We start from the raw sequence: 13,085 nt of genomic DNA on the forward strand, positions 1-13,085 counted from the left end.
AATATGCGTCTACATATAGCTGAGTGAGCATGCAGTGACATTCTGCTCATACATGTAGATGAGCGAGCATGCAGTGACACTGTGCTTACATGTAGATATGTGTGCAAGCACTGATATTGGGCTTACACATGCAGCTGAGTGAGCATGCAGTGACACAGTGAATATACATGTAGCTGAGAGAGCATGCAGTGACACTCTGCTTATGGATGTAGCTGAGTGAGCCTGCAGTGACATTGTGCTTTAATGTAGATAAGTGAGCATGCACTGACATTATGCTTACACATGTAGCTGAGTGAGAATGCAGTGACACAGTGCTTACACATTTGAGTGAGCATGCAGTGACACTGTGCTTAAGCATGTAGATGAGTGAGCATGCAGTGACACTGTGCTTCCGCATGTAGTTGAGTGACACTCTGCTTATACATGTAGCTGAGTGAGCATACAGTGACATTGTGCTTATTCATGCAGATGAGTGAGCATGCAGTGACACTGTGCTTACACATGTAGCTGAGTGAGCATACAGTGACATTGTGCTTACATATGTAGCTGAGTGAGCATGTAGTGACACTGTGCATACACATGGAGCTGAGTGAGCATGCAGTGACACTGTGCTTATGCATGTAGCTGAGTGAGCATGCAGTGACAGAGCTTATGTATGTAGTTGAGTGACATGCAGTGAGATTATGCATACAGTGACATACTCCTTGTGGCATGCAGCAGAACTCTGAGAGCTGTCACAAGGCAGGGGGTGCTCTGAAGGACCACCAAGCTTGATCCTCGATGACTGGGAATGAATGGGTTGATCAGACTACTTGGACAGGAAGCAATGGGATGTAGGGTTCTTGCTTAGTCCATGAATGCAGATCTGTTATTCCAGTCCAGCACAACAAAAAATGCTACCTGCTGGTCATGCTTCAGTACTGTCCCCCACTCCGTATTAAGATAATGCCCTTGCATGACAGTAATGCGTCATGCGCTTATACTATTCCTATTACAGTGAGAAAGAGGCCATGTTTCAATACTGTCGCTATTTCCTTGGGGAAGGAAGGAAGTGTTTCCAAATACTGAATGGGTTCTGTAGTAATTTCACTCTTATTGCTGTGTAGTAAGGGTAACAGCTTTGTCCTGTTCCATTACTGTAGAGTACATGACATGCGGTGACCACTATGACACCATTCAGTTTAGTTCTACAGCAAAACAAAGATCAGCACTTGTCATTCTACCTTTCTTGGCACAGGAAGTAAGAAGTACTGAAGGAAATCAGACAAGCTTTGCCCCCTTCTTCTGTCTTAACAATGAGTGTGGAGTTTTTGAAAGGATATTTACTATTTTAATTTTTCTGTTACTGTGATGACAGAGCTTTGGTATAAGGTTATAATATTTTTTTTCTGCTTCTCATTTCTCCCAGCAGGATGGAGCTTGGGCTGATTTGGACAAGCATTTGCAAAAGGAAATATTTGCTACTTTTCTGCCCACAGAATGCCATTTGGGATGGAGCTACAGTGTCCTAGTCTTAGGAAAATTAAACAACCCTTTACTTTTAAGTCTTAACTAAGAGCAATCTCCTGGGAACAGTAAAGAAAGAAAGAAATATTTCTGAAGTGACTGCCTCTTGTTCAGACTGGTGGCAGGCCAGCAATTAATGTAAATTCATTAATAAGCTAAGTGCATAAATGGTTTGCTTGGTGCTGTGGGAGTTGACAGGGTCCTTTTTAAAATCAATATTTTATGTCTGCTTCCATGCCTGAAGATGTTTTCAGTGGTGTTGAGACACAATAAACTGTTTGAGTAACTGCCACCATAGGGTTCTAGCCGAGGTCATTAGTAAATACTATCATAAAACTGCAGATTGTGTGCCCACTGTGCAGATAAAGGACAGCATTAACTGTGTATATTATCATTAAAAAATAAGTGGATATCAGTAAAACCATTTCAATATACTGCACAAAAACTGCAGACAATCAGAGAAAGTTCATCCCATCAACATTAAAAGAAAATCTGCCTGGTATATCCAAATAACTAAAACAACCACACTTCTCCACTGCAGCCTTCAGCATATCACAAAGAAACAAACTGTGTGTTTCAGGGTGCATACATTGATACACTGCTGATAGTTTATTATTTTCATAAAGACCAATGTGCATAAGTGATGTCTTTTTCTAACCTCATTCCTTGCTTGCTGTCTTGCATTATAATAACATAACACAGAGGAGGTAGGGGGCTTAAAATGCACTAATCTACATAAATGGACTCCACAGTGAGGTTAGTTTGTACATATATTTTGTGTGCAACATTTTTTGACTCATTTGTTATTCACTGTAGCTGAAGTGGGACAGATATGTCAAACTAATTTTGTTCATTTTAGGCTGATTTGCATTTACAAGGCCTAGAACACATTATCACAGTATACTAAAGCAATTGGTAGCAAAACCAGTTCAAATTCAATAGTCCCATTTGGTAAAACCTGTAGCACTACTGTCTCACAAGTGCTTCATTAACTAGTTTGGTCAATGGCTGAAGTGCCTCCTGTGTGGTTTCCATGAGCTTCTGGTCTCAGCATGGGTTATTGACATGGATTTTTCTCAGACATACATAACCATACTGGCAAGTGAATTGGTGTGACAATGTTTAAATTGTGTGTGTGTGTGTGTGTGTGTGTGTGTGTGTGTGTGTGTGTGTGTGTGTGTGTGTGTGTGTGTGTGTGTGTGTGTGTGTGTGTGTGTGTGTGTGTGTGTGTGTGTGTGTGTGTGTGTGTGTGTGTGTACGTGCATGTGTCTACTGGTTTGTGGGCAAGCCATCCAGAAATGGTTCTATGGCAGCTGTCTTAGGTCATTGCTTGGTGGATAAATTTCAGCTTCTTTGATACTGAACTGGGAAAACAGGTACTGAAAACAGATGGATATCTGAGCTGTTACCATTACTAAGATGCTTTATTATTGTATTTTTGTGTAAATGGTTAAGGATAGTTCCTTGTTGTCACTTGGCCCTGAGAAAGCAACAGGAATAAACAGCATAACGTCAAGTTTATATGAAAGAGAGTGGGTTGGGGGTTGACATAATGGTTAAGGTGTTTACTTCATAGATACAAGGTACAGGGTTTAATAGTCACCTTTAAAGGACATTTGTTAGACTTAAAAAGGGCCCACATGGATAACCAGCCTTGTACTTACCTATGAACCTATCATTCACTACTGTGCACTGAATTTCTACATTTATTTATTTATTTAACATTTGCTGACCAGGAAAGTCCAGCTAGGACAGAGCCTATTTTTAGTGGAGGCCTGGGGAGAAACACTCCAGATGCATGTCTTTAGAATGTGGGAGGAAATCCATGCACATGCAGGAAGAACATGCAAACTCTGCACACAAGGAACCCCAGCCAAGAATCGAACCAAAGAGCCTCTTGCTGTGAGGAAACAACATTAACCGCTGCACCACTGCATCACCCAAAAATCATATCTATTTAACCAATGAACTCTTACCAGAGGGGATGATCAAGCCTTGCACCTTGTGCAGGGGAGGCAAAGACATTAACCACTGCACCAATGGCTCTTTCAACTGTGTACATGTTCATCCAAATTGATATCAGCTGCAAAGGATTCTGGAATTCATAGTGCCATGTGATAATATGCTAGAAGTCAACTGAAAACTGGATTATTCTATTCTACTAAACTACAGTGGGGTCTTCCATGACAAACTGCACATTAGAATAACTAAGTTCTTGAGCAAGTATGGGGCCATTTGTGTTTACTCTGCTGTTTTTATTTAGGAAAATCATAAGAAATTTGACTAAATTAGTTGACTAGTTTCATTAGTAAAACAAGTCATGCCAGGTGGAACCATCTTACAAAGTATTTATTTATTTATAAATTCTTTATTGACTGGGTTAGTGGGCTCTTTTTGGGGGAGACCCAAGGTGGTATTTATACAACTAGCGGAAGTTTGGCCAAGGCATCAGGGAACTTCCCCTACTTCTTTCAATGCTTCACTTCCACCTGAGCTAACACCAACTCAAACAGATGGCACTTTACTTCATTTTAACATTTCATCTGCTTAACAACAGCAAGAGCAGCCCATCTAATTCATGTGGGAATAGAACCCATAGCCTTGTGCATCAAAGGCAAGTGTGCTACCTGTAGTGTCACTGACACAAGTCAGAAAGTAAATCTGTTTCTACAATGCTCCAGGGTAAATGTTCACATTTTACTGCACTTAGTTGTTAAGAGTACAATGTGCTGCCTTCAAAATACACAATTTGTTCAACTGAAAACTCCGGATGAACATATATTTTCATAAAATGACTCTTGAGAAAAAACATTCCATGCCAATAAACCTACTCATATTTGAGTTTATTTAGAAGATAATGCATTATTATATTAAAGTCTCTAAGTACATTGAAATACAAAGGTGTTCTTTGTCTTCATCAGCAATAAAAATACTTGGTCAAAAAGCAAAATGACCTCTCAGGGATACTGAGGAACAGGAACAACTGACATGGTAATATAACTAACTATGGGACTGCAGTGTGGCTTAGGATTCATTCATATTTTAATAACAGGATAATGGAATTGCAAAATAATAATAATAATAATAATAATAATAATAATAATAATGACGGGGTAGCACCACCTTTAAAAGCTCATGCAACTACATAAAAAATTGAAACTGATCAGATGAGTTTGCACTTTGATGTCTTTCAATGACTACAGGTATATGTTTTTTATGAATTCTACAATTACATGTGTATATGGGATAATGACAGAGATCCGGGCATTGCAGCAGTACATTTACCCCTCATATCCCCCAACAATCTGTGCAACTCCCTTAGTTTCTGTAGTCTACCATACTAAATATGTCATCTTGCCATCTCAAAAAAAAAGAAAAAAAAAGGGAAATGAAAGGAAATTATATAAAACAGAACTGATTCCAGTGTTCATTGCTGTCAAAGCCACTGGACAAACTTTTAAAATGCATCAAAGCAGAGCATTTTTTATATTCTGTGGCTGTATGCATCGGAACAAAGTTCATGTGACCCACTCAGAAAGATGACCTCTCTGATCCACAGCAAAGACAAACCAGGCAGCCTGGCTGTCCCTTGTGTCATGGAGCTTGGTCATGTGTCATAACTAAGATGCAAGATGCTAAAGGCTAAATTTAATGCCATAGGCTGCATCCAGCTGCATAAACTGGGTGCAGGTTACAGTATTCTGTTTCTCACAACCACAAAACAGTGAAATGAAAAAAAATGCAGGAATTAAGTTCAAACACTCTTCTTAGCCTTATAGAGTCTGCACTAGCATCTGAGCTCTAACATATTCACTCAGATAGGTGTCTCTTTCCATTTTACTGTGACACTAATAAAGGTCAAGCTATGTCTGAACATGACAAGGTGAATACTTAAGCAAAAGCAACCATTCAAGTTGCTTAAGTGTGAGTGTTGTGATTTAAGGTTTAGTCTAACTTATCAAACTGTTAAGAGATATTACCATGACTGACACGTGCAGCCATAAACTATTACTTTACTAAGCTGTATTAGTTGAAGAGTCTTGTCTGTAGATCTTTTAGTTACAACTCCAAGCAGCACCACATACCTGGAAGAAGGTCATAGTAGATCCCCCCTGGATGGTCCCATACTCAATGTTGGTCTGATCAGCAAGGTCGTCAGCTGACTCGATTGGCACTTCCATCCTCTGAACAGTAAGAAACGCTGCAAGGTTTGCTGTGTACGAGGAGATGATAATTAGTGTGAATGCCCACCTGGAAAAAGGGAATAGAAGAGAGGAATTAAAATGGGAACTGTAAGCTAGCATGGCCAGTTTTGGGCAATGTTGGGTCATTCTAAGACAAGTGATAAAGGGCATCATACTATAGGCCAAAGGATCCTTCAGGCACTCCACTGACTGTGTTGCAGGACCTGTTAGACTAAGCAGTAAGCACTTCCCACTATGCCAAATTATATTCTATGACATAGCACAGGCTAAACTAACTAAACAAAGTACTCTGAGCAAAATAGGGGACACAGTCATCATTCTGAGCAGGTTTATCTCCTCAGCTTCTTTAGCACTTTTCCTGTAATATGCAGTCTCTAAGAAGAAGTATGGATCATCACTCTTGTATCAGTGGGCTTTATACCTTCATTATCTCCTCTAGAGTAAATACTTTCTTCAGACGGATATCTGTTGTTTTTTTTTCTTTATTCTCATATAAATGGGTATGACTTTCTTAATGAGAAGTTCATTAAAAACAATAAAAATATGCTTCACAAAGGCCAGCAGTTAAAGCATTAAGTCTACTGTCTTTAATGGTGAATTCTCAAATTCAGGTTAGACCCGAGACTTAGGGTACGTAACTAAGCATTAGGGCAGGACCCCATCTTTGACTGTATTTTTCATAAGGAAAATGGGAAGGTTTATTACTAGTGCAGTATGAACTCTTGCTGGAATCTGGTGGTCAACAGGCAATTACAGCCCCTTGGCAGTGAGACCTGAAAAACACCTCAGTGGAGTGCAAATATCACTGCATTTCCACTGCGTGTGTGATGATGATAAGGAGAAGGTAAAAAATGTCTGCTTAAAATAGGTATCCTCCCCAACAACCACGTCCATACAAGGTACTGCAGATGCCCTATAAAGCTGTACTAAACTGAGCAATGCTATACTTTCTGTCTCAGCAGAGGATATACAGCATGCCTGTGGAGTTCTCTGTCACCTCCACTACAATTTTTAAATTTATCTGAGAAAAAAAGTAAAAGTCTTCAGGGAGAAACTTATCATGTGGCAGTAGTACTGGAGTATACACTGTCTGAATAAATGAGAAAAGAGAAATCATCAGGTCACATTAAACAAAAGACAAAGAAAGATGATAGACATGTTGGGTCTCAGCAACTACCTTTACATCAGAAGAAGACAAATAACACAGTAATCACTTTGATTTTCAAAACACGGCAAGAAAGCTAAAATATTTAAGTATATGGTGGGTGAGGCATACCAGACACCGCTGACACATCGCGTGGAGAGAGCACGTGGCATTATCTCAGATCCCTGTTGCATAAAGCCACCAACAGGAAACCAGAGACTGTTTCCCAAAGTGTACTGGTTTTCGAGCATATCTCGTCGCTCTCGGAGGCACGGGTGTGGATTATACCATTCATATGGACTTAGCCTGTCAATAAAATAGAACAAATCACGTGTTAGGAAAAAATATATATATTTCATTCTACTGACATGGAAACCATAAATAGGATCAGCAAGGTTAAAGGCTCAGCACATTCTTTAAACAATTAAACGTTTAAATGTTTTATTGTAAACTACTGACATTATCTGTGCAAGAACACTAGCTTACCTTCCTTAATTCATTTCCTTTCTATCATTTCCCTCCCCTCTTCTTTCTGCTTGCCCCTTCCCTTTTTGAATTTTATTTTAGCTTTTTAAGAATAAAAAGCTATAAGAGTGTAGCAGCTATACAACTTGTCATGTAAAAATAAAAAAAAACTGCAATACAACATGATTTATTAATACAGCATCAGAATTTTCAGGTCACATAAGCAGCTGCACCTGCAGCACTCAGTAGAGGTGCATCTCTCAAAAATGAGTGCTTAAGTCATTACAGACTCGGGTAATGAGTTCCACTGCTAGATAACATCAAATTAATTTTGGGTGTGGCATTTCTGTTTGTGTGCATGATAACAACTGAAGGACTGACTATAACAGAAAATGGCATGCACATTCCCCGCTGTTGCGCCATGCAAGAAAAGTGGTTTAATGTGAGACTGATAAAAATATCAACTTAAAAAAAATGAGCTGTTCTATATTGTGAGTACTAAGAATGAAGTCCAGGATAAACACTGTCCATTGGTTAGTAGATGAGAAACTTATAAGTAGCTGAGCTAAATAATATGGAAGGGGAGCTGAGCACCAACGAGGGTGAAACATTGCCAAATATACTTCCCAAGAACATGTTTATCCTTTGAAATGTGTACAATGTTAGATTAACCCCTTAGGAGCCTGGAAGTGATAACCCACCATTCATATGTTTAAAAATGCCTGTATAAATGGCAATGTTTTAGTGCAGTAGCTCTTTGGTTTAGCAACACATCAGTCTGAAAGTGTGGGTAAATTTGCAGACCATTAGTGAGTCTTGCTCTGTCCTAGAAAAACAAAAAGGTGCCACCATTCTCTATCACAGTACCTTAGTTGAACGGATGGATGCCTCTCACTAGGAGAATGTTTAGGTAGATTGACAATAGGCAAATCTGAAAACTGCCTGTCTTTCTCTGTTAAGAGGTACAGGTAAGAGTTCTGCAGTGGTTTCAGTCACTATATACAGGACTTTCAAACACAGTTTCCATGGGTGTATCAGACGTCTAGCTTGGCAGAAATACAAGGCCCACTTTAATGTTTAAGGAATCTTCTCTTTTTTGAGGGGGGGGGCATAAATGGGTTTAGTCTCTATAATTCTTGCTCTGATTTGACTGACATATCTCTTAAAAAAATGAACCATAACCTACAACTCCAACAGAAGACATAGATCATAAACCTCTCTCACTGCTGAACTTCTTAAGTTTACCTAAATGTCTGTTTCTGATTGATGTGTTTTATTACTATTATTATTTTTGTCTGCATCTTTCCATCTAATATGAAAAAAACATGTATAATATGGAACGCAGTCTTTTTTGAAATAAACATTTCTGTCATTACCTGAGAGGTAATTTTGTAATTGGACTAGACATCCAGCTCTTATGTTTGCAGTCTCATCGTTTGTTTTCTTCATTATTCCTGCAATGTCTATATAACTATCTCTTCCAGGCCAGTAGAGAGATGCAGTAAATGCATGACAAGTACTGGTTTTGTCAAAAAATGTGCAAATTCCACACTGGTGAAACAAAATTGTCACCAAACACTACCTTTCTGTAATAATGTGCATATTAAAGTTTTATCTTAGTTTTTCAGTGACTGCATGCAAAGTAGCAGCATTTGTCACATACAAATCTATTTTTTCTTAATGAGTATCTATCATAGCCAGAAATGTTTTCCAAAGAACAGGCCAGCGTAATCCAACTGCAGTCTGGGCATGGCTTCCCATGCCATTCCCAAGGCCAAAAAGGTGAACGGGGTCATTTACTGTTTGATTGAAATTCATCAAACACTTTATTTCATTCCCATATACTAATCCACTTGGAACCACTGGCTAAACCTTTCATGTCAGGAGATGGGTTCATTAATGTCTATGGACACATCACAATAACCCTATTGTGACATCACCACTCACAAAGGTCATCCGGTTAGCTACACTTATGAAGGATATAGTAAATACACAGGACAAAATTAAAGAGAGGAAAGAGGAAGTAACTGTATTATGGTGCTACAAGCACTGTGTGCTGTGGTGCAAAGGTTAAGAATTTGAGTGTTCCATATGTGACAAATGATGTCTCCTTCTTGGTCTGTAAAATTTAGTTTTGGCATCTGACATAACACAAATATCAGATGTGACTATTTTTAACACACCTATTTCTTCTTCACAGTTTTATTTTTCATAAATACTTTCTATGTTGCTTTAGTACTTATATCCTAAAATCTCCATAGCACTTTACGACTCCAACAGAATAATGTAATACAATTATTAACACTGCAAAATGACAGTGTGTAAAAGTCAACCTAGGTAAAATATAAAAATGATATGCTATCAAGCACACTGGTTATAGAAAAAAGGTAAAATAAAAAATCCTAAGCACAGCTTGAGGGACAAATGATACTGAATGTGTATATCTATCCTTGTGTGTCTGTGTGTCTATGTGTGTCTAAACCTATATATCTATATAGATATATATATATATATATACACATACACACTAATATACATACACAAAGGTGTACATGTGGAGTGCATACACGATCTCAATTAAAACAAAATGTTGTTTGCCTAGACATGCTATAATCAGGTTTGTCAATTATAAAGATTTTGAGGCGGTTCTTAGGAGATGTGGAGAGCTTATCAGTAAATGTAAAATTGTAGGGACTATGGTGAGATTGCCTTGGATTATAACTTACATTATTTAATAAGAGGTCAGCCTTCCTGCCTGCCCTCAGATATTTTACAGATCATGGATATTATGTCCAGCCTGGATTTTATACTGCTTTGGCTGCTTGTAAGGGAATACAGACTTTATTTTTCAGTATCAAAAGAGGAAGAAGAATATTTACACTCTGAGACCTCCAATAATTTGACTTTTAGGAATTCACAAGTGCTACAGTCAACAGTATTTTTCAAAAGATGGTATTGAAGATGCTAAGAGGGCAGAGCACTTCTTATCTGATTTTCCTATCATGACTCCAGAATGGAAGCACATCTGTAAGTGATAGACGGCCAAGTACTGAATGATAAACACTCTTCTATCTTCGGAAACCAGGTCAGAAACTCTGGTGCTTCTGCGGCACTGACAGCATATTTTCCCTTTGACAGACCCATGCAAGACACATGTAGCAGAAGATGATATGATTATCTCCTTTTCCAATGCATTTTTAGTTTGGGCAATCTTTAGTAATAGCTCATTATTTTTCTAATGCTTATTATTCTTTCCTTATGAAGGTATTTGCCATACGTATTTCATATTTTAATTTACATCACTGTGCCTGAAGGGTCATGGAGATCCACTGAAGGAAATACTTATTATGGCAAATATTGTAGAATACTTCTGTGGAAAGTCACTTTCAATGATCAGCAAAACAAGCGTATTTTGTAGGGGGCAAGCCTACCCCTCTGGATTCACAGATCACTGTCATATATACCAACTCAACAGTGACGCAACAGTGGGGAAAAGTGCAATGCTAACGTTTGCTGGGAGTGGCTTTTGACAACATACCTTTTTGGTGCTGTCCACCAGACAAACTACAATTGATTACTTGCCTAGATGCCACAAGGAGGGGTGGGTGGTTGAACCTTTTACAGTTCTTTTATTTACAGTTTTGTTGAAATGGATGTATATATTTGATATGGCTAACTGATAAGTAAGTGACTTATTTGTGATTGCCTCACACAAGTGCAATCTTAAGTGAGCGAAACCATTCAAATGTAAATACATTATTAACCCCAAGGTTGCACTAACACAGGGAAAAGGAAAAATCTCCGGTACATGGCAATTTGACATTTTGGGGAAAAGCCTGCTGGTCACACACAAGTGATCACAAAAATGGATGTGAATCACTAGTGTTTCAAATACCAGCCAGGCTCCTTTTTTTGGCTTGCTCAGTAAAGTTTGTTGAAAAAACATAAGTGGATCCCTATAATAAGATGCACCATGGCTGTACTCCAAAAATACTAGTCATGGGAAGGTCAGAGATCAATGGGGGACTGCCCAAACAATAGACAGTGTCAGCAGTGCAGTCATTGAGCTATTGTTTTATAGGTGAATGCCAGCCAGGAGAGTAAGATTTTTTTCTTCTTGTAGTTTGAGTGTTGCATTTGCTCCATCAGTTTCTTTAGAAGGAAAGGGAAGGGGGGGGGGGGTCTGTTATGGACTACTGCCAGTGTTATTTCTCAGGTTTAATTTGTATGGAGGATGAAATTAGGGATGGGTTTCAGGCCATGCTTTGATGTACTGTAACATGATGCTGATGTTTAATAAATAGTATATTGTTTTATGGTTACAGTTTTGAGGAGGAGTTACTTTAATGTGATATTAGTTCTTTTTGTTCTAAGTGCAACATTTTATTGATTAATGCAGTTTCAGTTCAACATTCACTTTGCTACAAGCTGATTATTGCTTGTTTTTTTTCACTGATTTTTTAGAACTACCATTTTCATGTTTACTCTAACATTTATTGATGTTAATGGATACTTTTACACAGACAATAATCCCTGACAGGGTAGGGGTTATAGGGAAATAACAGACTACCTGGGGTGTTGTGAGGCATAATACCAAAGACAGAGTGCCTTCCTACTACTGGGAGGTCTGTTATTTTCATGTATCACCCACTATAGAGGGCATTATTGTTCTTAAGATAATGGGTTATCCATTAAATTGTTTTATATTTATTTTATTATTTCTTTACACAATTTTTTCTGTTTGATGTAAAATCCTCCCACCTAATGTTTCAAAGCTGGTATAGAGAATGAAACAGTTGCTGGAAGAAATACTTTACATTCAAAATATGTTATGTAAGTATTTAATAATGTCTACACACAGGCACATATGCAAACACAATCATGTACATACATGCAGAAATATGCACACAAACAGATGCTGAGGGAAAGAGAGAGAGAGAGAGAGAGAGACTTGGATGTGCACAAAGCACACATGCACACACAAAAACATGCAGAGTCACAGAGGTTTGTGCCGTAATACTGAATCTTCATTTCACTGAAACTCAAATGATCGGACCATTTAATTGAAAACTCATTTCACCGAAAACGCATTTCATAGATAATCTTTTCCACAAGAAATATATCTTACAAATATGTTTATGCAGGGGGGACAAACCCCCTTGAACCCCCTTACATATATATATTAACTCCATAATCGCACAACCCCATAGGGAAAAAAATAACACACAGTGAATCAGTACACAAAAGCAAACAAAGACATCTACAGATCTGGTGGAACAATATGATGCTAACAAAAAAAGGGAAAAATGGCCAGCACTCATCCAACTGAGGTTTAAAATTTTATTGAAGCAGAAAAATAAATCTCATCATGAGATGAGATACATACAATAGGTTTTGGCATAATAGCCTTCATCAGTGATGCTAACCAGAAGGGTAGCTGGCTCACTCAGTGCCCTGTGTTGGTATTACGAACCAATGCCATACCACCTCAGCTCTTCAGCACTTCACTGCAAATAGTGATTGGCTTATTACAGTTAGATAAAAAAGTCCTTTCATTCTACTGGCATGCCTCCCTCCTGTCCCTGTCATTTAGGTCCCATTTCTGTGCTCATCCCGGCCTTCCTTCCACATTTTTTTATGAAAAAAAATGTTTTCTTCTTTTAAGCTGTAGAAAACTGTTTGCTAAAAATGCAGTTTATGCCCTGCCTGCATGAAGCTCTAAGGAGCTAAGGTTTTAGTTTAAAAAAATAATAATAAATGCTTTA

At 38.3% G+C, this 13,085-nt stretch overlaps 1 protein-coding gene across 3 annotated transcripts in view; it reads right to left on the minus strand.

Annotated features, from left to right (window-relative positions):
• GRIK5 (glutamate ionotropic receptor kainate type subunit 5) overlaps positions 1-13,085 on the minus strand; it is a 3,838,183-nt gene that overhangs the window by 182,617 nt on the left and 3,642,481 nt on the right. For all 3 annotated transcript variants that reach the window (XM_044080789.1, XM_044080790.1, XM_044080791.1), the window contains 2 exons: positions 6,988-7,161; positions 5,592-5,757 (listed from right to left, as the gene is read on the minus strand). In XM_044080789.1, the coding sequence (XP_043936724.1) occupies positions 5,592-5,757; positions 6,988-7,161 (340 nt within the window). The remainder of the gene's footprint in view (positions 1-5,591; positions 5,758-6,987; positions 7,162-13,085) is intronic.

The sequence above is a fragment of the Protopterus annectens genome, chromosome 8.part0 (assembly GCF_019279795.1).
Source record: "Protopterus annectens isolate FY-2018-M chromosome 8.part0, PAN1.0, whole genome shotgun sequence".
NCBI classification, from domain to species: Eukaryota; Metazoa; Chordata; order Ceratodontiformes; family Protopteridae; genus Protopterus; species Protopterus annectens.